We start from the raw sequence: 27,112 nt of genomic DNA, 5'->3' as shown, positions 1-27,112 counted from the left end.
GGGGGGCGGAGGCCTGGGAACCCGGATTCCCCGGAAAACTTTGCTAGGGCTCCAGTCACTGGTGCATGGGAACGCGCCACCCGCCCGCCGCCTCCACCAGGCGCTTGGCTTGGCCCTACCTCCGGTGTGAGGTGCGGGCTCCGGGTGCAGCCGGGGGGCGGGGCCGGCTGCGGGGGCGGGGCAGAGGGTGGGGGCTCTGCGGGGTATATAAGGCGGCTGGCGCCGGGTAACTTCTGACTTGGGCTTATTTATTTGGGGAGCTCCTACGCACAAGCTGGTGGAGGTGGAGGTATTGATGCTGGTGCAGGCGGCGGCGTTGATTTTTTCAAAAAGGCAGCAGCGAGCCATGGGAGCATCGTGGTGGCTCCGGGGCGCAGGCTGGAGCTGCGGAGTTTGCGGGGCGCGGCAGGAGTGCTGAGATTAAGGGGAGTGCCGGGGACCCCCGCAGCCGCTCCGGGAGCGCCGGCCGGCTTTTGGACCGGCTGTGCAGCCCCAGTGAACACCTCCAGGCACAGCAGCGACCCACCTACCGGCAGCCAGAGCGGACTGGACCGCCGCCGAGTCCATCCTATTGTTTAGACACTTGCCAGGAGCTCCCAAGTCCGCAGGGCCACCAGGTCCTTGCTCCTGCTCGCCCGTCGCCTTCCCTCGCCCCCACTTCCCACCTTCCCATCCCGGAGCAGGACGAGCCGGAGCAGCCGGGAGAGGAGAAGGGGCTGGAGGAAGGAGCCGGGCTGCTCTGGATGGGACTGCAGCCGCCAAGGCAGGTGCAGCGCCAGGAGCCAGGCGTCGCAGCGGCGGCGGCGGCGGCGGCAGCCCCCCCCCCCCCCCCCTCTGGACTCTGAGCCTGGGAAAAGTTCCTGACTTTGGGAAGGAGGACCCACTTGTCTGCAGCTGTCTGTCGAGGGGCGGAAGGGGGGCTGCGGCTGCCCAGGAGCCCGCTCTGGATTCTTCCACCTTTGCCATCAGGTGTCTGCGGTGAGCAGCGCGGTACCCGGGAGACCGGAGGCGCCGCTGGCACAGGCGCGCAAGCGGGACTGCCTCCAGCTGCCTGCTGGGCGCCCACCGGCCCGCTGCGACCACCACGCCATCCGCCCGGGACACCCCCGCGGGACCCAGGACGCGGGCACCTCCACATTTGCCTTTGCACTCCCTCCGGCTGGCCCCTTAGGAGCTCAACTTGGCCTCTTGGATTCCCTCTGCTTGGTCGTGACTAGTGGATATTACCGCAGGCTGCGGTGGCCCCGGTGCCCTTTTGGCTTCTCCGTTTGACCTCGGGGCAGGCCCAGGTGCAGAGCACTGGCTGGCTAGGGGATTGAGGAGGCATCCTTCCACGAAGTGCATGTGCGTCTGCAAACCTGCCTGAATGCTGGCTGTGGGGAGGCAGTGAGGACTCGTCCCTGCAGCCGAGGAGCCGCGGGTCCGGTGTCCGAGAAGCCACGGGAGTGAGCTGCGCCAGTCTCCCCAGCTGCTCCCCTCGCCCGCGGGCTGTGCGCCCCCCTGTGCGCCCGGCGCGCCATGCCCGCTCGCCCCGCACGCACGGCTTCTGGCCCCCGGGGCGCCTGCGCCTTCTAGCTTCCGAGGAAAGCGCACTTTCACCGAGGACAGCGTTCCCATTGAGCCTCCCTCTCCTGCCTCTCAGCCTCCTCGCTGGGATCGGATTTGTGGAGAAGGTGGTGGAACCCCAGCAGGCCCATTCCCCGCGCCCCTGGCTCTTGCCCCTGCTCTGCGGTTGAGAGCCTGGTTCTGTGCCGCCAAGTTGATCTTTGCGACTCGTGATCTCCTCCCGGCCTCTCTGGGATCTTCCCACACACAGCCTTGGCCGGACCAGTTCATCTTCGGGACTTAAAGTTGCCCAAGGAGCGCCCGCCCCGCTGGAGTAGGGTGAAGGGGAGGGGAGAGGCGTGTACCTGTGCACGCTCTCCTTCTACCTTCAATATCAGAACTCTCACTTCCATCGTATTTCGTGCACGTTTCCCGGACCCTCTGGGCTGCTAGCTCTGCACCGGACCCCGGGCCTCAGCGATACAGGAACCCCGGGCACTGGCGAGCAGGGCGGCGGCTGCGGGGGAAGATGCGCGGCGGCGGCTGGCAGGCGCGGAGCCTGGCGCTGGGCTTGGTGCTGGCCATCCTGAGGGAGGCGGCGGCTCAGGCGTGCCCGGCGCAGTGCTCCTGCTCGGGCAGCACGGTGGACTGCCACGGCCTGGCGCTGCGCGGGGTGCCCCGGAACATCCCCCGCAATACCGAGAGGCTGTGAGTACGGGCTTCCCTCCGCCCCCTCTCCCCCGGGCATCAGGGTCCTGCGCCCCAGTCCTGGAGACTTGGGGGACCTAGCGCCCCTGGTCCCTGCGCCTGGGGCAGCCCTCCCTGGCTCTTCTGCACACGCATCCTGAGGTTGGAGGGAGGCTTTGGAAGGGGAAGGACAGAGGGCGCTGCCCAAGGAGGGGCCGCTGCCCAAAGGGGGGCGGGACAGTTGGCACTGGATCCCTTCTGCCCCCTCTTGTCCTGACACACGCAGTTCTGTGAGGTCCGGCTCTCTGGCCTGGGGAGGCAAGGAGGTAGATGGAGGACAAGTAATCGCGGAGGCTGGGGCCAAGGAAGAGGGGACCTCGCTCCCCAGACTCAGTCAACAGAGTCACCTTGCATGGCCCAGACTCGCGGGGCAGTTTCCACGCCAGAGTCCCCGCTCTGGTGGCCGTGGGGTGGCACAGGTACTGGGGGGGGGGGGAGGGGGAAGAGGGGAGAGGGAGAGACTCAAAAGAAGCAACCTCCACTCCCTGGCTTTGTGTAACCCCCCTGGATCCGCAGGAAGGGGAGAAGGGGTCCCAAGGAGGGAAGGATGCCCCGCAAAGCTGTGGCCAAGCTTGATCCCCCACTCCCCTTACTGTTTCCCGCCCCCCACTTCTCTGGGGAACTGCAGGCGGTGGAGGGCCCTAGGGACCTGTCCCGGAGGCGGCTGCAGAAGCGGTCCACTTCCCATCCTTGGGCGAAGTTGGGTCTGCCTCTCCAGCCAGCCCCAGCCCGGCCAGGTCTGATTGCTCAGCGACTTTGCAGCCCTTGGCTGCCCCCTCCAGCCCTTTCTGCGGGCCGTGGTGCTCCAGACCACCTTTCTGGCAGCTTCTGTGTCCCTTCCTCTGGCAGCAGCTCCTGGCCTTCCCCTCTTCGCGCTCCACTGCCTGCAGACACCCCCCTCCGGTCTCTGCAAACCTCTAATAAAGAAGTAATCCCTGTGCGGTGAGGATGGCCAGCTTAAGCGCTCCTTGCGGGGCACTTCTTGAGTTCAGGGAAGTGGGGCATGCAGGCCTTTCTAACCTCTGTCATCACACTGGGTAGTCTGGGAGCTGCCCAAGCTCCCTGGGCGCATTCCACTCACTATTGCGCCTTTGTGGTTGTGGGACAAGGACAGCCAGGGCCAGGGCTCCGGACTTAGCTTCCAGGCCTATGCACCCCCAGGCTATGAGGGTTGCATGCTGCAGAGAGGACTTGCTCTAATCTGCACGTCTCCACTGGCAGGGCCCTCACTCAACCCTTAGGCCAAATTTAACTTATCTAACCCCCTCATCCAGCCCATAGTTTAAAGGCCAGCATTGAGCCCTTGATTCTTTGCAAATGGCTCCCCCATCCCGGGCCTCACTCCTTCCCTCAGCGCTGGTCAAGTTGGGGGCTTATGAAGGGTGTCTTATTAAAATGGGACCCACCACATTTGTCCAGGGTTGGGAGTAGGGAGTAGGATTGTGTCAACTTTAGTCAGTGAAGACCCCAATAATTGTAGGAACAACTTGATGTCACTTTGCTCAGCTTCCAGAACGGGCTGGGGAGAAAACAATGCAGAATTCTGTTTCAGCACTTGGCATGCCATGCTATTGAGAACAGTTTTAAGTTTGAGCATTAGCATGTCTTACTCAACAAAAAGGGACAAAATAGCAAGTGAATATCAGGTGTTTGGGGGAGAAAAATCCCTCTGAGGAATCTATAGAGTTTTCAGAAAATAGTTTACTCAGTGATGGCTTATACAGTTCTCTCATTGCCTCATTAAATATAGATTTCAAACACAATCTTATACAGTCCAGGTAAGAGAAAGCTTACTTCTGTGAAGGAGAACGTTCAAACCACAGCGAAGCCTGGTTTTACTTGACATGATTGGAACCAGGGCAAGTTTAGATCTTGACCTAAGATGCCAGAGAAGTTGTGTGACTCTTGAAGGAAACTTGGTGCTGAAATCTGAGCAAAAAAAATCAGGGCCTGAATACTGTTTGTATTGTTGCCCCAGCTAGTGGTTTTCACTTTACAGCCACAGAGAAGGTAGGGGTGGGGGGGGAGCTCCCTAAGCTGCAAATAAAGAGTTTAGTTTTCATACAAACAGAATTGTTGGAAGGTAACTGCCTATAAATGCAAGTCTTTGAAGTGCAGGTCTTTTGATGGTACTTTCCTCTTTGCCTTAGGAAGTTCAGCCACCCTGCAACCTCGGAGAGAATTTGGGATATTTAACATTTCATCTAGAGCAGTATTAGAATATTGTTCATTTAACTTTTTTGAAGGGAACTTTTCTGGGGTGTGCCTAACAATAACAGCAGAATTCGTGTGAAGTTAATATACCTATCCTTATACAAACAAAAGTTGAGTAATCTCGATTGGACCTCCTTGATTTTTACCACTCTGAATATTTCTTGCCACTCCCTTCTGTCCTGCAAAGTTTCTATTGAGAAATCATCTGACAGTCTTATGGGAGCTCCTTTGTAGGTAACTAGGTGCTTTTCTCTTGCTGCTTTTAAGATTCTCTGTTTGTCTTAAACCTTTTGCATTTTAATTATGATGTGTCTCAGTGTGGGCCTCTTTGGGTTCATCTTGTTTGGGACTCTCTGCACTTCCTGGATTTGTATGTCTGTTTCCTTCACCAGGTTAGGGAAGCTACCATTTAGAATACAAAAACTTATAAACAGATTCTCAGGCAAGAAAAAGCTACAGGAGTTCATCACCACCAAACCACTATTACATGAAATGTTAAACGTCCTTTTTAAGAAGAAGGAAAAAAATATTAAAAATATGAACAATAAAATGGCTGTAGGTACATATCTATCAACAATTGAATCTAAAAAACAAAATAAGTGAGCAAGCAGAACAGAAACAGGCTGATAGATATAGATAGCATTTTAATGGTGGCCAGTTGAGAGGGGTTTGGGAAGTGGATGCCAAGAGGTAAAGGGATTAAGAAGTATAAATTGGTTATATGAGGCTGTAAAGCGTAGCAGAATCAACAATATTCTAATAACTGTGTATGGTGTCAGGTGGGTGTAAGATTTGCCAGAATGATCACATAGTAAGTTAAACAATGTCTAATCACTAGGGCATACACCTGAAACTACTGTAACGCTGAATGTCAGTGTTAAAAATAAAAAAAAAATGATTAAAAAATAAAAAACAAAAATAAAAAGAAATAAAAGTTGAAAGCACTCCTATACATGCACAAAAGAGCAATTCTTGTGACAAGATAATCCATTTTCCTATCTCATGCCAGCAAGCAGGAACTCTGTAAACTTGTTGATAATCACTTTAAAAAAATCCTACAGAGGTTACCATTTTATCTCTTTTACTTTGTAAGCTACTTTAGTCTTTGGAACTGACCTTTAACTTCAATTTCTTATTTAGTTTATGTTTTTATTTATTTTTTAACTAGCTCTTGATAGAAACAAAGCGGAACTTTCATTTTCTTTTTTGTTTTCTCTCAGGGATTTGAATGGAAATAACATCACACGGATTACCAAAATGGATTTTGCCGGTCTCAGACATCTGAGAGTTCTGTAAGTATGTTCTTCTGTGTTTTGAATAATTTTCTTTTTTTTTTTAAGCTTGCATATTTTTAATTGTTACTGGTCTCAGTAGTAAAAACTGTCCCAATAACAAAAACATTTAAAAGGTCTTAGTTTTCTTTTTTTTCTTAAATTTATGTACTACAACTTTTATCGAAATGTAGGGTTTTATTTTAAGATTAGATGCAGGCCATAGAAATAGTACTGTAGAAATGGCCTCGAGTGTTTGCAATGCCATACCATAAGTGCCTTAGACGTATAAAAATGTTACAATATGAATAAGTAATGTGAGACATTTGGTGCACTTTTAGGATTTCAGATTCACTAGAAATAATATAAATGGGTCTGCATTTTGATTACTAATATAGAAATGTTGAGCCTGTTCTATTAAGCAACACACATATAATTTCTAAAGTTAAAATCAAGCCAGCTTTCTACAGAGTATATGATGGGAAATTTTTTTTTTTATAAAAGTATACTGGTCATATTTTTAATTCTCATATTTTATATCTATATAGCTTTTATAAAATTGTTGTAATTGAATTACTTCTTTAATTAGTGAGTTAAATTAGTTCTGAGTGAAACATCATTTAAGGTTCAATATAATGTAAAATTCTTTCTCACTGAGGTTTGTAAATATTTCCATTATAGTGAACATATACTTGGATCATTGTGTGTTCAGTGTTCTTTTAAAAGACACACTTGACCATTATTAATGCATCCAATTTCTGATGCATATCCATAAGTTAACTGAACTATGTGTATGATGAATTATTATATATTTATTCTCTTAGTTAAGAGCTCAGTTGAAAGTCAGTTTACCTAAAAACATCCATCAGAGCTGCAGTTCTATGGGTTGTTTTCTAGAAAATGCTATATTTAAAGGTGCAGAGTTTTGACCGGTGAATTTCATGTCACTGTTTGCATTTTTTCCTGAAAGTTTTGGGGTGTGGTTGCTATTTCTCCTCCCCGACTTCTGTCAAATATGTCATCATTAAGTTTGATATTGAATCTCAAACCAGAGCAAGATTTAACTTTATAAAGGGAAAAGAAAAGAGGTTGTACATTTCAGTTGCTGAATTGAAACTTATTCCGATGGCGAGGGCTAGCATTAAGACTCCTGCTATATTTTGCATTTCAGTCAGCTTATGGAGAATAAGATCAGCACCATTGAAAGAGGAGCATTTCAGGATCTTAAAGAACTGGAGAGACTGTAAGTATTTTTAATTCCAAACTTATGACGACATAACTGTGTTTTTAAAAAATACTTGAATTTCAAAGTCCTGCCTTTAATTTCATGTCTTAGCCTTTGAAACTTTATAGAAACAAGAGGTTGAATAGTGGCTTTCAGACTCATTAAAAAAAAAAAAAAAAAAAAAGTCTTTTTTTTTTTTTTTGCATAAATAGGACTAATTTGAAATAAAGCTAAAAATACAAACTTACTTTCCTGAAACATTTACTTCCTTGATAACCACTGCTTTGATACTTTGAGATGTCTATGATTTTCTTATTGTTCATCTAGTTTGTTTTATTTGCTTATGTAGGAAGGAAAGTGGTCATTCTGTTGGCATTTATGCTGCGTTATGGAAAAGAAAAGTTTTGCTAATAGTATTTTCATTCCCATGTTGTTTCTTTGTGTGTAATCAGTGATTCTTGAAGAATTATTTTACATTCTTAATGATAAAGATTTGTGTTGTGATATTTACAACAGTGAATGTTGTTACTTCTACTCACAGTTGCATTTCATCATTTTATATTAACTTTCTAAGTTTTTCTGCTGGAAAAATAATTTATAGATTAACAGATATGAAAGTAAGAATTATGTCTTCCAGGAGTGGTTATTTTAACATGTTTTTTTTCTTCTTCAAAAAAGGGAAATGTAATTTAGATTTTAAAATACATATATTTTTTTTCAGACATAAAATTTTAGACATAAAATTTGGTGTATATTACCAGAGTGCCCTTGTTATATCATATCTACAGTGTGTATCTACAAAGGTCAAAACATCTGTCTGTAATAATTAGGATAAATTACACACTTTGTAATTTGATGTATGAATTCCATGTCTCATATGTAGTCTTGATAACTCAAGTTTAGTAGATTTGCATTTTAAGGGCAAATACAGCTCTTTTAAAAGTAGCAAGGATTATTTTAATGTTTCCATGCCTGCTTTAATAGGTACTTTAGGTAAAAATAAAACGCTTCTTTAAAATAATGAAATATGACGTTAATTTTAGGCATTGTACATTCACATTCACTGGACCTAAGGGGAAAAGTTAATTCTGTGTAATTGTCTCTAAATAAAAAAAATGCTTGTCAACTTCTGAGATATGTATAAATATAAAGTATAGATGTTTATCACCTCAGGTACATTAAACACAGAGGTGCCTAATTTCTTTTACTATATATTTTCACTATAAAATTTTATCCATGGTGAATCTTACTTGCAGTATAGGGAATATTATTCTGGAGTTAAAAGTAAATTTAAAATCACTACTTTAAGGTGGTTTGGGGAAGAGGAATAAAAATAAGGCAAACATTTGTTTAAATTCATAACTAAGTCCATAAGTTCATAACCTATTCTTCATATATAAAAATACTCTGAAAATATTTATTCTTTGATTTCCTTCATAGGCTTTTATGAATAGCTAATACCTTGTAAAGGTATCTTTAATTCGTTCATTTAAAAAGAGGTAACGATATAATTTTAATGCTTAGTAAGTTGAATAAATAATTTTAAATTATTAAACATTAAAGTTTTTTTTTTTTTTTTTTTCATGAATAACTTGACTTAACTAGTTGCCGCAAGGAAATCTATATGTTTCTTTTTAAAACAGCTTGCAAATTATTGCGGGAAACTTGATGGCTTTTCATTTGGAGCTTCTATTTAGTTTGTAGAGTAAACATTTTCAGAAATATTGTAACCTATCAAACTTTTAGAAACATTACAACATATCAAACTTTCTCATTATTTTTCAAGCCACTCCAGGGTATCATTTAATCTTTCATCTTAAATAAATTAACTTTTCTTAAAAATTATTAACCAGATGCCATATGATCTGAGATTTGATTAGAGCTGTAAGTAGGTACTAGTTTTTGACTTTAACTTCCCCTGAGAATGTCACTTCATCGCGGAACAATTTTCTGCTCTACTAAGATGTGATCAGATGTTGCAGGGTGGGAGAGGAGGATTTGTAATTTTGAATGAAAACTAATATATATGCAGGACTTCTTTAAATCACCCAGCTGTTGGCAGAGAGCAAATATTTCATATTTGTGAGGAAAAGCTGAGAAAATTCCTTTTGTTTACAACTGCCAAGTCCATCTGATGGAAACACATTGTTATCTGACAGCCAATTCATCTCCTTGGGACTCAGGAATTCAAAACCATTTCTAGGAACATTGTGAATACACTTTTCAAATATTTATTTTTAAAAATACATTAAATGCAAAGGCAGTTTTGCTTAAGGATGCATGCATTCCAGTTATTGTACAGCAAACTATTTTAAACTTTTTAAGAATATTATATTAAAAAGTAAAAATAAGCAAAAGCTATCCAGGGAGTTGCATAATAAAATTTCTATGGCCTGTGGTGTATATCCTTATTTTAGTTGGAGGTATCATTAACATCTCAGACATTGCCTTTTTATTTTTTGTTTTTAAGTTCCAAGAGACAATATAAGAGAAAGGAAATAATCAGTGAGTTAACTTTTAAGTAATTATATGTTGTATGAGCTTACATTTTTTTTTTTTAGCAATTTAGATGTGAATTTTTAATTGGAAGTCCAGATTATGAAAAGGTGTATAATTGCAGATTTATGTTGTAAATGCCATTCATACAACATTTATAGTAACTTAATTTTCATTTGTGAGAAGAAAAAAATAAAATAAAATTAATTTTATTTGTATGCAATTTATGGTTTTAAGTGATTTTTTCATTTTAAAATAGTAAAGTCAAAGCAATTCCAAATCACGTTTATGAGTATATTAAAACTATAAGCTTTTTTCCCCCCCCGTTTTATTTCATGTTTATAGAGTTTTATACCTACAGAGACAAGATAAATCTGAAAACAGAAAATAACATTTGTGCCTTCTTAGAAATCCAACTTTTAATCTATAGGAAACAGGGTGATGTTGTTAAGTTGAGATAAATTTTATCATAGAATGAGCAAGTCATTGTTTGTTAGTCAAATCATTATCATTAAAAGAGATAGATTTTTTTTCCCCCCGCCTAAAAGAATCAATGACATGTAAGGTTATTAGTGAAAATCTCCAGTAGATAGATATTAAAACCTACCCCCTCCCTCTCTCTTCTCACTTCTTTCTATTGTGTAGAAAACAACATCAGAATATGCTTATGAATCATTGTAGAAAAGATAAATTTTGTTCAGGCTTACACAGCATGAGCACACGTTACTTGGGTATGGACAGTTTCTTACTATTCTCCCAGAGCTAATGTGGGCGGCGGCTCCTTTTCCTGGGTGCTCTGTGCTGCCAGTAGTACCTGCACATCTGGGAGGAAAAGGAAGCCTCAAAAAGGTGCCCCAGGTAGATTCTATTAGCAGGTCTTATTGCTTCATCAAAATGTTCAAATGAAATCCAGTGCGCTTACATGACTAGTTACTAATTAAGTGCAGTGGAAATTAATTAAGGAAGACAAACTACAAATAAGCTACAGTACAGAGCTGAAACTTTTAGGAAATATACTTTTTTAAAAATACTTCACAGAAGATACTTGCATGTATCTGCAATAAAGTCTTACATGCAAAACTGTCAATTCTAGGAATTTATTGGCTGGTGCATAATGTCTTAGAAGGTCAAAACAATCATGTTGGGACCTAGGACTGTTGTGTGCTGTGCTAACGATCGATTGCTCACGTACAATTTATGGGATTATGCTGGTGATAGAAGTTGTAGTCTAGGCTGTTTAATGAGACCCAGGCCACTCCGTGTTTCACTAGTGAGATTCATCTGCTTTTGCAAGTTTCTTAATAACACAAATGCAAGAGTGTAAAAAGGTCTTTGAAAAATTTGAAAAGTTGACAAAAAATATTAGGCCATTTTATCCTACTTACAATGAAATGCTTAAATGCAAAATAAAATACTTTTAGGCCTAGATTACGTTAATGACAACCAATCATATACCATAGAAACCCTTGAACATTAGGCTTTTCATTAACTTGACCCTCCATTTATACCCTCACAATAAGGAAATTGCAGAAATGAAAAAGGCAAGGGCTAGGGCCGCTCCTCTTTTCTTACAAGTTCTTTGTGAGCTTGTCCTTTTAAAACCAGGATTGCTTTAAACTCTGAGTTTTCGACTCTTTGGATGTAAATTACAATTTTCCTACTAACTTGGTCATGAGTCCTAATATGATAGTAAAGCCATATAAGGAATCCTGGAAAAGAAACCTGTTCCCTTACTAGTTTTAAAGTTTCTCCCAACATGACATAAATGTACTCATCTTAATTCACAAATGTCTAAATCCTGGTTTAGCAGAGCCTAAATATACCTCAACACTACACTATCCTGAAAGGATACCTAAAAGGCACATTGATTGTTATTTTTTAAGGTGATGCTGCATTGGTTTTTCTGCATGCACGCACCATTTATAGGTAAGCCTGTGGCAGCCAGTGTGAGGCTGAGGCTGAGGTTTTGTCATAGGTGGTTGGTTACACATGAGTTCAGGTTGAGAAAAGGCTGAGGAGCAGGTCTGAAGGAGAGCACCCCTTATCCCTTCTTCACCAGGGAGGGGTAGGGAGTCCCTCTTCTGAGTAATCCTACAGTTTGTGGACAACACAGAACACATTCCTTTTCTTCTTCTTTTTTTTTTAATATATTTTTTATTGATATTTTACAGAGAGGAAGAGAGAGGGATAGAGTTAGAAACATCGATGAGAGAGAATCATAGATCAGCTAGCTGTCTCCTGCACACACCCCCTACTGGTGATGTGCCCGCAACCAAGGTATTTGCCCTTGACCAGAATGGAACCCAGGACCCTTCAGTCCCCAGGCTGACGCTCTATCTACTGAGCCAAACAGATTTTGGCCACATCCCTTTTCTTAACGTGAGGGCAGACTCAAATGCTAATCTCCTTGGAAGAGAACACAAGCTCATCTCAGAAGAATTATTCTCTGGCAACTTTACCGTCCAGTTTAAAAGCAGTGCTTTGATTTTCTTGGGAAAGGCTCTTTGAAAGACATATCAAACCTTAGGTACCGGGGCAGAATATATACATTGCATCATATAAAAATGTCCAAGGATAGAGTAGATGGCTTCATCTGTGATATCGATGACCTGTCAATTCGCACGTGTATGTAAGTGATATTGAACTATTTTACATGACATTTACAGAACAAGGGTGTCATAAGTCTTTACTGCCCTGCAGTATAGTCAAACCCTGACCCATCTGACAGCGTTTCTCATGCACCGTTTTTTGAGCCTTGAAGTGGAGCGGTGGTGAGAAGGCCTGTTTGCTCTCTGGGAGCCGTGTTATCAATGCTGAAGCATCGGGCTGTGTATTTTTCCCACATCTGTTTGGGGCTCATCCTTTGTGACAGTGTTTGCTGCATGCTGTGTCTTTTATACCTCTCCCGAAACGAGTTGTTTACTTTGCACTGTTACCATGTATGTGTGGAAGCAGTGAAGGTCAAATATTTTACATTGAATTGTCTTTCATTCCCGTTGGATACCTTTCTGCTTAGAGTATGCCTTCTAGAATGAATTTCCCAACTTTACATGGAGTGAGAGGCTTGCCTGCAAAGACTTCACATGGCTCTCTCTCTTTCTGTTTTTTCCCCCGAGAGAATTTTTTTTACTACTGGTCTGGAAGGACTGTTGGTGAAAATACTGTCAGAATGAGAGTGTGGGAACAACAGGGCTGGTTTGGTATTGATACAACTAGAACATTGCTTTAAGATAATATTTGCAAAAAAATGTATATGATTATCTGCTTTTCAGAGTCCATGCACTCTGGTGAGTGGGTGTTCCCCAGCCATGAGCTACTGCTCTAGGTTCTGCTGAGGCATCTGGCCTTTCTATCTGCAGTTGCCTGGTGTCCTGTGGAACGTGTCAAATCCTCATTGGTTGAACTCTTGACTGTGCTTTTTAAGCCAATACAAACTCTTCTCCCTCCTTTTAAAATCAGCAAGAATAGATGTGAGTGACATTGGAAACCCTTGGTTTCAGTTCCACTGTGAGATCTTGATCAGATTGCTTTATCTTTGAAAACTTTAGTTTCCTCACCTTTAGGACAGAGATGATTATGATATCTCATAACGGTGTGGTACGTGATTTAAGTGAAGAGGAAGCAACATTTTTACTAAAAAGTTTTTATCTCTCTACCATCTATATATATATATAGATGGTAGAGAGATATATATATATAAAAGTCTAAGCGACCTGCCAACTGGCCCATAGCTCTGACCTGCACTGATCACAAGGGGGCAGATGCTTAATGCAGGAGCTGCCCAGATGCTCAACAGAGGACCTGCCCCCTGGTGGTCAGTGCGCTCCCACAGTTGGAGCGCTGTTCAGCTGCTCAGCTGCTTAGCTGACAGAGGGGCCCCAGATGCTGGGCTGATGGCTGGCCAGTGCATCTGTGGCAGCACCAGCCTCTCCCTTGGACAGTCCCCCTGTGTGCCTGAGCAGCTGCAGCAGGCGCAGTGGGGCCTGGATGAGCTGGAGCAGCGAGGTGTGGCACTCAGGCTCAGGTTCCTCCCGGCCGCCTGCTTCACGCACAACTTTGTTCTGTGTGGGATCCACAGGGACAGTGGGCTGGAGCCTGACGAGCTGGTGGGTAAGGCTGGGCTGTGGCAACACGGAGGTCCACTGATCCCCACAGGCCAAGCAGGCCAAGGGACCCCACCGTGCACCAGGCCTCTAGTAAAATATAAAATATTAAATGATCAATATTATTGTTGAAATATACACTGTATATTATTCATCTAATAGTAGCTAAACATTAAAAATCTTTGCTTTAAAAAATGTGAAGGTAATACATTTTGAAAAAACGAATGAAAATTCAACTGAGAAGACATTTATACACTGAGTGGCCAGATCATTATGATCTCTGAATGCATAATAATCTGGCCATTCAGTGTATGTGTGTGTTTGTTTGTTGTGTGTGTGTGTGTGTGTGTGTGTGTGTGCGCGCGCGCGTGTGTGTATACACACATTTGAGGCCCGGTGCATGAATTCGTGCATGGGTGGTCAGGCCAGCCTGGCCAGGGGGGAGGGGACATGGGTGATTGGTCGGCCTGTCTGCTAATTGAACTCCTGGTCGAGGGGACAATTTGCATATTAGCCTTTTATTATATAGGACACGCAATGAGTGGGCAGATTATTATGCATTCAGAGATCATAATAATCTGGCCACTCAGTGTACAAGTGAAATAGGAAACTATAAATGATAGACCCTCAAAGGCAGCATTTATCAAATACTTGTTACAGACCAGGCACACTGCTAAAACACCTTACGTTGAAAATTACAGGTGAATATGAGGCATACATTATTCAGTGGCTTTGGCAAAACTGTTTTCACTTCACATTTTGAATTGGGGTGAAGGGCACGAATCCTGATTGAATCGAGGTGCACATTGAAACAATAAGAGACTGTAACCTCTATCAGTAGGCAAATGGCAGGAGCAGCAGACGGACATGTGAAACAATGCTTGTCAATAATGCTCAGGCTGCCCTTCAAATTGAGGTTGTGAAGAATCAGCATTTCAGAGGACAACTGTTCTGTGTGATGCAGACAGATCATTCACTCCTCTGAAGGGCACACTCGGAAACAGCCCACAGCACAGAAAACCATTACTGGGATCCCTCTCATTTTTGTCTCATTATACGTCTCTCTGAAGCCATGAATTCCCATCCGGAGGATTCTCAATCAGCCCTGAGATCTTGTGGACAGATTCCATCCGGCTGGTGCTGACACATGAGCTGAATGTCACTAAGTCTGTGTCACCTCTCCTTGGATACAATGGAGTATGGTTGCTCGGAACAATAGGGAACTGACCCACCTCGTCTGCTCATGGAGCTTATGTATGCTGACTCCTAGAAACCCTCCTCAGAGATACCCTAAATTCCCCATGTCCTATTTTCCTGTTCGGGGACTGTTGGGTTTTAACTTTTTAAACTCATTTACATTACAGTTATTATTATGATACCTGCATCTTCAAGACACTAGGAAATCTTCCTTGGCATTCGAAGAAGCTAGGTTACTTTTACTCCAGCCCTTTTTAGAAGTAGTTATGCACCTTCATAGTCTTTAAAGTAATTTTGGATTTTTTAAGTATCCCCTTCAATTTAAAGATTTAATTTCTGGTCATTGCACCAGAATTTCTGATTATAAATTTTTTCTTGATTGGTTGGTGATTATGGAATAGCATCATTTTTTATTTTAATATTTGTGTTTCCATTTATTCTTAGCATTAATGAAAGAAAGAATAGAAGAACAGGAACCAGAAGTGTTTTAATACTATTTTAAAGGAGACAGCATAGTCATATTGCTTTTCTATGCCTGTTAAAACATCACTTATCTGTTCTAGTCTGTATGATATTACCTTGTCTTGTAAGCATGGTTGGTTTAGACATATTAAGATCATTCATAATAAATTTCATGGAATGATGATAAATGATTTGAATTCAGAGAAAATAAATGTATTTTTCATTTTGCCTCAACTGTAGCTATTTTAAACAGATATTTAAGGTAGTGCTGAACATAGGGCCAGTTTCTTTTTACAATAAAACTTGGTGGTTTATTTTCTGGTGGTTCCTTCATTGGTATTTAAGAAATGGGCTATAGAAGGTATGTTTTTCCCGAGGAAAGATTGGTGAGAAGGAAACTTTCAGCATTCTATTATTTTGGGTCGTTATTTAGGAATGCTTAGGCTGTGTCTCTTTGAGAGGAGTGATGCAGAGTTCAGGCTCTGGACTTGCCTCACCTGAATTCGAGTTCCAGATCTGCTTTCTGTGCGCTGTGTGCCTCCCTCAGAACAGCAGTAACAAGAGCACCTACTCACGGGGCTGTCTTGAAAAATACTTGAGGTCATTCATGTAAACCTCTCAGAACTGTGACCATCACATAGCAAGCTATTAAGAACCACTGGAAATGTGAAAATAAAAATTAAGAAGAAGATACTGCACCCCATCTGAAATACCTACTTTCTCACAATATCTGAAACAGTACTGATGTAAGCCCATTAAAAAAAAAAAGTCTAGTAGCAGCTATCACTGCATTATATATCTGAATTTTTAAAAACATTGAATTCCTGCCTGGCCAGTGCAGCTCAGTGGTTGAGCATGGACCTATGAACTAGGAGGTCAGGGTTCTATTCCTGGTCAGGGTACATGCCTGGGTTTGCAGGCTCAATCCCCAGTACGGGGCATGCTGATCAATGATTCTCATAATTGATGTTCCTATCTCTCTCTCCCTCTCCTGTCTTTTCCGAAATCAATACTATATATATATTTATACCATTTAAATATGTCACCATATGAAGGATTGATATTCCTTCCAGTTTGCAGATGGTATTAAGAATGGTAGAGGGGAGGGAGGTGGATGAGAGGGAAAAGAGGTAATGGCTGCATAGGGCACATGAAAGCAGGTGTGGTGGTGGGTAAGTCCTTTGGAGAGCATGTAAAACTCAGGGCATGTACCTCAGGGAGCAGGCCAGGGGAAAGTTGGCCGAATTTGAAATACATATGCCATGGCTTTGCTGGATTCTACCACAATGCAGAAAGAGCTGTCTATTCTCATTCCTAAGAGCCTACTGAGTGTCAGGGAAGAAGGGAGAGAATACAAAGATGCCATCTTTATCCTTGAAGAGCCACAGACTAGTGGGAGTGAGTACCTGTAATGCAGCATGACTAACTCTTACTTATCAAATGCTGTGGGGATGTGGGGTTGCAGCAAAGGAAGGAACTGACTATTGGAGGAATCAGGGCAATTTCATAGAGGATGTCAGAAAGTGCCTTTGGAGAACAGGGAAAGCAGTCCATACAGAGCGTAGCCCCTGCAGGGACAGGACTTGAAGGGGTGGCTTAGCGTGGCTGGAGAATCATTGATGATGTTTGTTAGTCTGATGGTTTGAGTCAGATGATGAGCCCATCTCTGTCCTTTAGAAATCAGGGCTGGCTCTTGAACCATGGGCGTCTTTCCAAGACTAGTTGCCTCCCTAGGAAAATCCTCATTACTATTGTGAATATTTGTAACTCACTTTAAAAAAAATAACAAGTCATAAGTAAATAATATATTTTTTATCATATAGTAATAGACTCTGAGAGCATTCCTTCCTCAGAATCAGGCTAGGCAAATAAAAATAAATAGAAGCTTTGGTTGCACTTTAGCATTAACCTTGTTATGTGCTTTCTTCATTACAATCAGTGGAAGTGGGGAATAAGTGTGTCCTTTCATCACTAATCTTACTATTTCCCCCTGTTTGTCTTGGCATGTCTTTTATGAGTATGAATTTTATTAAGTGCTGAGAGTGTTTCCCATGATGACCAACTTCCCCACAATATGAGTCACTAACGAAAGCTGTGGTAGCCATCGCAGTCTTGACATTGAGAGCTGGAGGGAGTTCCAAATTCCACCTGGCCCAGCGTCTCATCTCATGCAGGAGTTCTTGTCACTACATCCTTCACAGGGGAAAAAAGGAAATCGGGAAGCCTCTGAATGAAAGTGGGACATGAAGTTGGGAGTCTTAAAGGCAGATCATCCCATTTCTTACTATCTGTGTTTCCTAGGATGGTCTTTCCCATGATCTACTTTCTTAAGAGCTGTAATCCTTTGGCCATGTCTGCCCTCTGGAGACCAAACGTGTAATTCTGCTCACACCATGGTAACCATTTAAATATGTCACCATGGTTTGATATGCCTTCCTATGCTGTCCCCTGAACATGTATCTTTAGGACTTACAAAATGCCTCCAATTTCTTCAGTGTGACGTTTTTGGAACTTCCTTTTCTAGTGCTATATAGCAGCCTTTATATAATTTAAATGTGAATTTTGCATCAGCTTCTCATCATTTTATTCACATTTGGGAAAAACAAAGTGATCCAAATTCATTTTTTATTGAAATATTAACTTGCACACCTGACATGAATGAGGTTGGGGTATTTATACATCTAGGTCAGAATTGGCCCACTCTTTAGTGAGAGTGCATGATTTTAAAAAAACGTATTTACATAGCATTGAGACTTAAATTAGAGTTGCAATCTAATTCTTTTCTAAAACATATAGGTCATTACAATATTAGCTAACCATTTTTTAAAAACATAATTTAAGCATTTGGGACACCAATTAGTAATACGTCAGTATCAAATTCAGGCAAGGGTCAAGTCCAGGTTTGAACTTTTTGGTTTTCCTCTGGTTTTGCCTATCACACTGACACTTTCGCACACATTTCTTTCTGCAATTAAGTGAGGGGTGAGGACCATCTGGCCCACCAGCTATATAGGGCCCTGCAATGCCATTTGGTTTTGGCTCTGTCAAGGCATTAGGGGTGAGTGAATTAAATATTTAACCAAATACACCAGGCTAATTTTTAATTTGATAATTTTGTATGGCCTGTGTATGGTGTTATAACTATCCAATGGCCCTTGGCAGCAAATAGATTTCCCACCCCTGAACTAAATGAAAAGCTAACAAAATTGAAATTTCATCTCCCCATGGTGCCTTGGCTGATAACCTAAGCCTTTTGGGGAAGAATATAAATTATTTTAGGGTGCCATTACTGTGATATTTCTGCTGAAGGTTAAACGCTCTTCTTCCCTAGCCACCAGAATCTGAGCCAAATCCTCTCTCATTGTGTATATTTTGGTTGACTGGTATTGCACGGGTTGTAGTGTAGTCCCAGTAATCATAATCTGAGTAAGCATCATGGAAAATTGCCTTAAACACTCATATAACAAAAGGTGTAACCAACTTTTGATTTGCAATGCTTGGGTTCTCTTGAATGTCATTTCTTTCTCTCCTGCAAAACAGGATGAGGCATGACACTACCAAATCAAAGTCTCCTTGCTGGGTATGTTCTGTGTAACAGACGCTTTTTTTTCTTTTTCTTCCTCAAAAGGCGTCTAAACAGAAATCACCTTCAGCTGTTTCCCGAGTTGCTGTTTCTTGGGACTTCGAAGCTCTACAGGCTGTAAGTAGACCGAAGTGGTTGCTGTGAATTGTGTTTTATGAAATGTATTTTGGATTTGTTTCCATGTGCTTTCTTGTATTCATCACCAGGTTCATGGATTAAGAGCTTGCCTTTGTTTTCAATGGAAACTGAAGGTTGGTTTCCCAGTGATTCCAGTGGTTTTGTTTGCTTAGCATTGGCCTGTTTATGAATGTGTTGTTGTGATGGCACCATTCTGGTTTGCTCATGTGATGCTGGGGAGGAGATTTACCTGACTTCTCTTTGAACACTTGATTCAGTTCTGAAGGGAAAAATGCCACCACACTTCCTCTTCGGGGGAAGGTGGCCTCATTTCCTTTTCAAGATGGGGTTCTGAATGTTAGCTTTTTAAACATTGTTTCTGTAGCTATTGGTCTGGAAATGTTATGATAAGATATTTTAAAAAGGACTGAACATTTCTTCTTATATGTTCCTTTTAAGGCCAGGATTCCAAACTTCACAACCTGAATGACTAAGGGTTTCATATCAAATACGTCACTGAAGTAGATACTTGGGAAGGGGAATAATGTGAGTTTTAGGCAGGAACAGTTTTTCCTCCCTGAAATGCTTGTTCGCTGACCTAATATGCAATAGTGAAAACACACTTTTGAAAGATTTTACAATTAGATTTTCAGCCACGGGAGTGATTATGTGCAGATGGGTGTTGGGAAAATACATCGCCATGATTACTGATGTTCACAGATGTTGTGGAAAACGGTTGGGCTGTATAGAGTGCACTGCTCAGGATGGCCCCACTTGGGTGGTGGGAAGTCTCATCTGGTCCTGGGTTTAGGGAAAGGGAGCAGATTGCTCTCCTCTGAACTTGATTCTGTGGCCAAGGCTCTGCAGCCTACAAACTCAGTATTGTTGTCAATTCCAGAAGAGGGAGGACTGTCCTTTCACAGTCCTGCCCCGATGGGAGCCAGGATCTCTGTGGGGACCTCCTGACATGTCAGCTCACCACAGAGAGAACCTCCCCAGCTGGTAAGGTGTGGCCAGCTGACAACACACCTTATCTTCCTCTAGAGTCTGACTTTCCTAATACTGTACCTGCAAGGAGAGCCCATCACCTAGCACCATGGTTGGCAAACTGCGACTTGCGAGCCACGTGCGGCTCTTTGGCCCCTTGAATGCGGCTCTTCCACAAAATACCACAGCCTGGGCGAATCTATTTTGAAGAAGTGGTGGTAGAAGAAGTTTAAGTGTAAAAGATTTGGCTCTCAAAAGAAATTTCAGTCATTGAACTGTTGATATTTGGCTCTGTTGACTAATGAGTTTGTAGACCACTAACCTAGTAGCATTTCATCGTTTTGTGTTCTCTGCTGGTTAATTAGCTCTTTTTAAGTAAGTTAAAAGAAAGAAAGAAAGAGAGAAAGAGAGAAAGAAAGAAAGAAAGAAAGAAAGAAAGAAAGAAAGAAAGAAAGAAAAAGAAAGAAAGAAAGAAAGAAAAGAAAGAAAGGAAGAAAAAGAAAGAAAGAAACCCAGAAATCCAGAGACTACCTTTTTATACAATAATTCTCTGTACTAATTTTACCCAGGAAATAGGATGTAAGCTGTTATAAAGATTATGTGTATGTATATAAATTGATCCTTATCCTAAATAATAAAAGCCTAATATGCAAATTGTCCCCTCGGGAAGTAGTTCAACCATAGTTTGACTGGGAGACCTGGAGTTCGACTGCTCTCTATGATATGCCCTGACCACCAGGGGGTGCCGTGGAATATGGTAGGCGTAGGCCAGGAGAGAGCATGCTGCCCTCCTGGCTTTCGTGTGGTGCTTCTGGGCAGCCCAGAGGCTCCCAGCGTCTGGCCAAGCTCACTGCATCTCTACAGGGGGACTTGGGTGCCGTGACTCAGACAGAGGGGGGCACATAGGAGGCCCAGGGCCCAGGTGTTATCCAGGGCCCAGAGGTCAGCTGGGACCTGCCCTTTTATGCCAGACCAATATGAGTCACTAATTGCCCTATGGAGACCAAATGTGCCATGCTTAGATTGCAGACCAGGCCTAGGGACTGCACCTGTGCATGGATTTCGTGCACTGGGTCTCTAGTCTTTAAATGCTCGTGCTTAGTTTCTAAGAAGGATCATAGAAATGGGTTCAGGAGTATTCTTTCTGCTTTAATGTTGGGTGGTTGAGGGGACTTGGAAGCATGGGTTCAAGGCTAGTATTCAGTGAGCATTGTTAAACTACCAGTTTGCTAATAGTGCTTCTAGAAACAATTCACATTATTTAGGAAAGTGTCCATTTCCTAAGAAGCTGTGAAAAAAGAATTTAAATAGAATAACTGTCATTTAGCGTTTAAGTTATGAAGCTAAAGAGGTGAAGAAACTGAACACTATCTCTGAGAAATAAAGTTTGATTTTTTAGAAGTACTTGGGATAATATTTTTTAAGAGTCTTCATTCCAGGTTGTATAATCCAGTTCAGAGTCCTCTACCAGCTGACCATATTCAGTTATCACTTTTTTTTTCTTTTCTTCTTTTTTTAATTTATACCATCCCATAGTACAATATCACAGGGGATTTTCTTTTCCGGTTTGTTAAAATTTTGTAACTTAAGCTGCTCTATGATTGACGAAGACTTCAAACCTTAAAAAAGTGAATTAAAGAAAGAGAATCCATAAAACTCTAAGGCAAGAATTTTCAGTTATTTAAAAGCCTTTTAAAAATGGGAAATGATTAGCCAGGCAATGAGTCAGAGCTGTGATGTTCCTGTATAGCTCCAAATCCTCCCCTGGGGAATGAGGGAAAGTAAAGTTTTGTTTTTTAAATGGGACTGGTTGCAAGTGGGACTTGAGTGCTTTGATATTCCTAAAGTGAGCCCTGGATGGCTCAATGTTTACAATCCCTTGGGGGTTAACACCTGACCCAGACACTGCATACTCTTAGAAACCTGGAGGTGTCATGTTTTTCAGCATCTTCCCATCAGGAATCTTCTTTTGAGTTGAGGTGCTGCTGTTTCACTTGAATTCCATTTAGTGGATTGTTAGCAGCCAGTGATCTTTCTCTAGAGAGGGTCACTCACAAGCTACATGAGGCCAGTTGTTTATGACAGGGACCACTCATTGAATGAAACAGCCACCATGCAGAAATGTTAATAAATAAAGGAACAAAAACTTGGGAAGCCCACTGCCTGATTAGTGTAATGTCCAAGAGGAAGGACGTAAGTTCCCATTTCCTTCAGATGATACAGGGGCCTCCTAGCTCACCCTAAATAAATGTTCTAGCACGTGGGAGAATGGGCACACATCTACATACAAAACTCCTTGAAAATGCTCATTTAAAAACGAAGCTTCCCTTCACTGCCAGAAAGCAAAGGGTGTAGGATTTTTGACAAATAACAGGGAAAATATTTGGGGACAGGGAAAGTATTTGACTGGTTATCGCATGTGCATGTTAATCAACCCATAGTTTCCATATTATGTAATGGAACAAAGGCAAACACATCTAGGATTCACGAAAGAAGCACACTTAGAATTTATCTTCTCATTGTAAATTGTTGCATAATGCTAATGAACCTCTCTCTTTTTCCAAGCCTACAGTATCTTTAACCCTTTTTTTCGTACTAATTTACAGGATTTAAAAGCAATGAAAATGTTTGCAAGTTTACTATATTGTTCATACATTGATGTTTGATTTTTATCATTGTTTGCTAGAGTAAAGCTAGTCCGATGTACTGGAAATGACCAAAGTGGCCAAAAATAGGTAAAAGTAAATAATGCAGTAATTAATAAATAACAATTCAAGGATAAACCCTGTTTCTCATACAACTGTAAGCCTACTTCTCCCCACCCCTGAGTGTGTATGTATTTGTTGCCCTTTTGTAATGAATAATCACCATTTGACTCTTGGTTGAACATGAGATGCCAGGTGAAGAGCAAACGAACTCGCCTTTGGACTCCCAATGCAATCGGAAGGGAAGAGAGGGCACTCTGTGTATGAATTATGATTCGACACGGTTGGTTGCTGCTAGCGGCCAAATATGCTTTTTCTTTGCTGTCTGCTCCAATTTCTCTTTGGACGGGTTGAAAGAGCACTACATGTTCAGGTCAAGATGTTTGCTCAGAAATAGTAGTACAGTTGCAGCTGTGTTTGTTGGAGCAAGAGACTAGTTTAAAGAGCATTACCATTTATCCAGTCCATTAACAGGACTCTGTAAAATAATACCAACTCTGCATAAACTACAGGACAGTGTAATAAAATTACAAGCACTTGTTGACAGATGGAAAGTGTAAGTGGAGGGGAGGTGGAGGGCCTTCGGTTAGAGGTTAAAAGAGACAGTACATGGTTTTCCTCAGGTATGCAGATACTCCATCCTCTCCTTGGTTCCTCTTCCAAAACGGAAGTTGTGTTTTTGTTATCCATGTAAGGAGTGGAGAAAATTATTTTTAGAGCAACCTGGAGCTGGTTAACGGACAGATTTCAGTGGCTTTTGAAATGGTCAATTACGATCAATTGAAATGTGTGAGTAGCAATTAATTATTGAAGATTGGGTAGCATATACCAATCTTCCTGAGAAATGTCACCTGAAAGGTGACTTCCCAGGGAGTGAGTCACACTTTTCAACTTGAGTTTACAACTACTAAGCTGGGCTTGTTAGAGAGGAATTTCACTGGCAGCACTGCAGTGGAGTATTTGGTTATAAATATTTGCTTTGTGGTTTTCAGTTTATTTCTTTCAGTGTTATTATATTTACCCAGGCCTCTACCGTAAGCTTAAGGATCCAATGCATGTAGCAAAAACTGATTTTTCACTTGTATCTACCAAAACAAAACCAAATTAACAAAAATAAATGCATAGATCCCATGATTCATTTTCTTTATTTCTTGGAATTAAAGTTTTGGTGTTTTGGATTTTTTTTTTTTTTTTATCGCTGGTTCACAAGTGGCATTTATTATTTCCCAGGGAACTTCAGAGCCATGAAATTACCTAACATTAGAGAAAGTAATTTTAAATCCAAGGACTTTTTTATGCCCCAGTGACTAGTTACCTGAGAAAAATAGATTTTGGCTACTTACTTTTATTGGTCAGTTCCATTTATTTGCTATCATGTAGGACCTCAGATTCTCAAAGTTGTTTTTGGTAATAATAATTGGGACTTTTTAAAAAAGGGGAACATAACCTTTTGTTTTATGATGTTAGACATGAATTTTCAAAGCATAACAAATATGCAGTTAAGCAGTCTTTATTACCCTTTTGCTTAGTCCCATAGAAAGAGCCTTAGTTTTTGCTTTTTAATATTGATAAGAGTAACACATGTTGGTGTTAAAAAGGCTTAGGCAATTCAGGAAAATAGGAAAGAGGAAGTAGAGATGATTCATTATTTCATCACCCAGGTATAACCACTAGTACACTTGTCAATTATTAGTTTAGCTTTCTTTCTCCATGCAATGCGTATAAATGCTGGTATACATGTGTTATGAAAACATTTTGTTTTCTATCCCCAAGGTCTAGTAGCAGGCTTGGCCTTTAGAAGTCTCTCAGTGTTTGATGTATTGAATTCAATCTCTGTGGGCTCAGGGTTTGTAACTTGCATGAGCAAATAGTATCGCTGGAAAGGCATTATGAATAATGGAGAACCAAATTCCACTTAAAGGATACCTTGGCTAATTAAATGTTTCGTTCCCTTAAGTTTGCAAAACCGTAGGAGGGTTTTGGAAGACACAGCCAAATCTAAACGACCTATTTTTCACCTAAGCAAAGTCATATACCCCAATTTAATATACTACTATACTCATATAAAAGGAACCTTGCATTTCTCTGATGTCAGTGTAGTCTCATAGGAGTCTTATATCTAAGGATAAAAGCAGAATGCAACCTCAGAGACCAAGTACAAATTCCCCTCGAATTAATTTCTGCAAGCTCTCATGAAAGCGTGGGCGCCCGGAGGTGTCAGGTGCCACAGCTTCCTGAGGCATTGTCCTCCTGGCCCCTTTGCCCCTGCCACCATAAATCCGAGGGCGATTGTGCAGGAATTGCAGGTTGCAGTTGCTACGGTTACCGTTGTCCAGCCAGATCGACATCATTACTCATCCCTTGAGCTGCTGGGGTAGCTGCAGCCGCTTGCTCTTGCTGGGGCTGCCCAAGAGCTCATGGACGGAGGGGAAAAGTTTCTGTGTGACCCTCAGAGGAGGCGGGCCTGTGCCACCCTCCCGTGCAAGGAGCTGCTGCCTGCCTTGGGAGCACTGGTATTTTGCTAAGGGGAACAGATGGACTCTTTAGCTTTAAAAACAAAAGACAAGTAAGAGAGAGAAAACTTACAAAGTGTACACTGTCAGTGAATAAAAAAAACCTGGGCCCTTATTATTAAGTAACTTATTAATCAGTATTTAGGCTCAAGGGACTCTGTTCTTGCAACTTTAAAAAAAAAAAGTAGAGCTATATGAGGAGGGTTGAATTTAAGGAGATTACATAAGCAAAGATTTGTTTATAAGAAGGTGGGCAAAGACTTGATATTGGGGTATCTGCACACACATATCACAGCGGCCATTCCCACTTGCTATAAAAAAAAAGGGGGGGGGCTGGAATAGGACTTACTTTTTTAAAACTATTTTTAAAAAATGTATTTTATTGATTTTTTACAGGGAGGGAGAGAGATAGTAAAAAACATCGATGAGAGAGAAACAGCGATCAGCTGCCTCTTGCACACCCCGCACTGGGGATATGTCCACAACCAAAGCACATGCCCTTGACCGGAATTGAACCCGGGACCCATCAGTCCACAGGCCAACGCTCTATCCACTGAGCCAAACCAGTTTTTTCATGGACTTACTTCTGATTTTGTTTTTAGACAACATGTAATCCTAGGCTTTCGAAGTTGCGCATCCCAGGGAGATTAAGATTGTAGTTGAGATTCTGGACAGGCCTCATGTGAATAGTTTTTACTTCAAAGCCGTCTCCGTTAGAAGAGGAGTTGCTGGAGAAAGTCACAGCTTTGCAGGTTTCCGCTCTTGCCCACCATAGAGCAATCCATGGGCATGAAATCCACAGTATCATTCAAGGCACAGGAAAGTCAAGTGCAAGGATCTCTCCTACGCCCCTGTACTTATCCAAAGTGCTACTTTCCCAAACGCCAGTGTTTCTGTCTCCACCAACCTATACCCGTGGCATACTGACTTCAATCTGGAGAACACAGTGATACATGCTGGGGAGGAAAAGTGGCATCATGTTCGGCCCCATGTAATATGTGGTGTTTGTGGGCCTCGGTCACGGCTAACAAGTGACCTGTGATATGCACATTAAACCACAGAGAGTTCATCTCTGAGAGTGATTGTGTTTCCTGAAACATGGATTGAAGCATGTGGTGTTCACTTCTAAAAGATGCCAATGGAGTCACATCATCAGGAACTATTTGAAAATGTGTAAGTCATAAAATTGCCATTGCCATCTCGAGAATATAGTCCAGAGACTGACGTTTACATAAATATTAATTTGAGGAGGAAGGTTCCGCAGCATGTCAGTTCCCTTTACATGATGTTCTAAGACACTGAAATCAGTTACTGATAGTGTGAGCGGTGGTGTGGAGTGCTGGTGACTCAGGCCTCCTCGGCTATTGGCTATTCGTGGCTTTGCTGTCTTGGGAAATAAATTGACTCCTGTGGTGTCAAGTTCTTTTATCTGTAAAATGTGAAGGATCCCATTTACCTCCTGAGGCTATGCCAAGTGATCCTTTAGATTCTGTATTCAAAAGAGCATTGTCAATTTTCTAGTATGATAGGAATTGCTTTGGTATTATTATCACCCTCACATTGCAAGCTAAAGGAAAAGTAATAGTCACACAGACTTCCTTGCAACTTGCCCACAGTCAGCAAATCACCCCATTTCTTGCATTTCTTCTCAGTGTAATAACATATGCATAAGCATAGACATTTTTTTACTACTGTAAATTAACATAAAATGTGCATTTGTACCATTTTATTTCTCCTTATTTGGCCACATGAGGTATAGGAAGGCCAGACTGTTCTTAATAAGATATCTTACCCTCTCACAGCTGATGATTCATATAGTTTTGAAATTCCTATATAAAATGAAACAGGGATGGAAACAGAGACTATGATTCAGAAACTACTTATGTTAGTCACATATTTAGGTTGTTGCTTTAATGATGTGTTTTCCTGAATAACACAATGCAGGAA

The 27,112-nt window shown here is 42.0% G+C and overlaps 1 protein-coding gene across 4 annotated transcripts in view; it reads left to right on the top strand.

The window, feature by feature from the left end:
- The first annotated feature begins 260 nt into the window (after nucleotides 1–260).
- Nucleotides 261–27,112, top strand: part of SLIT2 (slit guidance ligand 2) — a 328,161-nt gene continuing 301,309 nt past the window's right edge. For 2 of the 4 annotated variants that reach the window (XM_045573714.1, XM_045573712.1), the window contains exons 1-4: nucleotides 261–2,253; nucleotides 5,727–5,798; nucleotides 6,949–7,020; nucleotides 18,889–18,960. In XM_045573714.1, coding sequence (XP_045429670.1) covers nucleotides 2,075–2,253; nucleotides 5,727–5,798; nucleotides 6,949–7,020; nucleotides 18,889–18,960 — 395 coding nt within the window. In that variant the 5' untranslated portion in view covers nucleotides 261–2,074. The remainder of the gene's footprint in view (nucleotides 2,254–5,726; nucleotides 5,799–6,948; nucleotides 7,021–18,888; nucleotides 18,961–27,112) is intronic. The other 2 variants (XM_036419682.2, XM_036419664.2) reach the window with 1 other exon arrangement.

Source organism: Pipistrellus kuhlii, unplaced genomic scaffold (assembly GCF_014108245.1).
Source record: "Pipistrellus kuhlii isolate mPipKuh1 unplaced genomic scaffold, mPipKuh1.p scaffold_m20_p_1, whole genome shotgun sequence".
NCBI classification, from domain to species: domain Eukaryota; kingdom Metazoa; phylum Chordata; class Mammalia; order Chiroptera; family Vespertilionidae; genus Pipistrellus; species Pipistrellus kuhlii.
The sequence above is the reverse complement of the archived record's forward strand: the minus strand, read 5'-3'. Positions and strand labels throughout refer to the sequence as shown.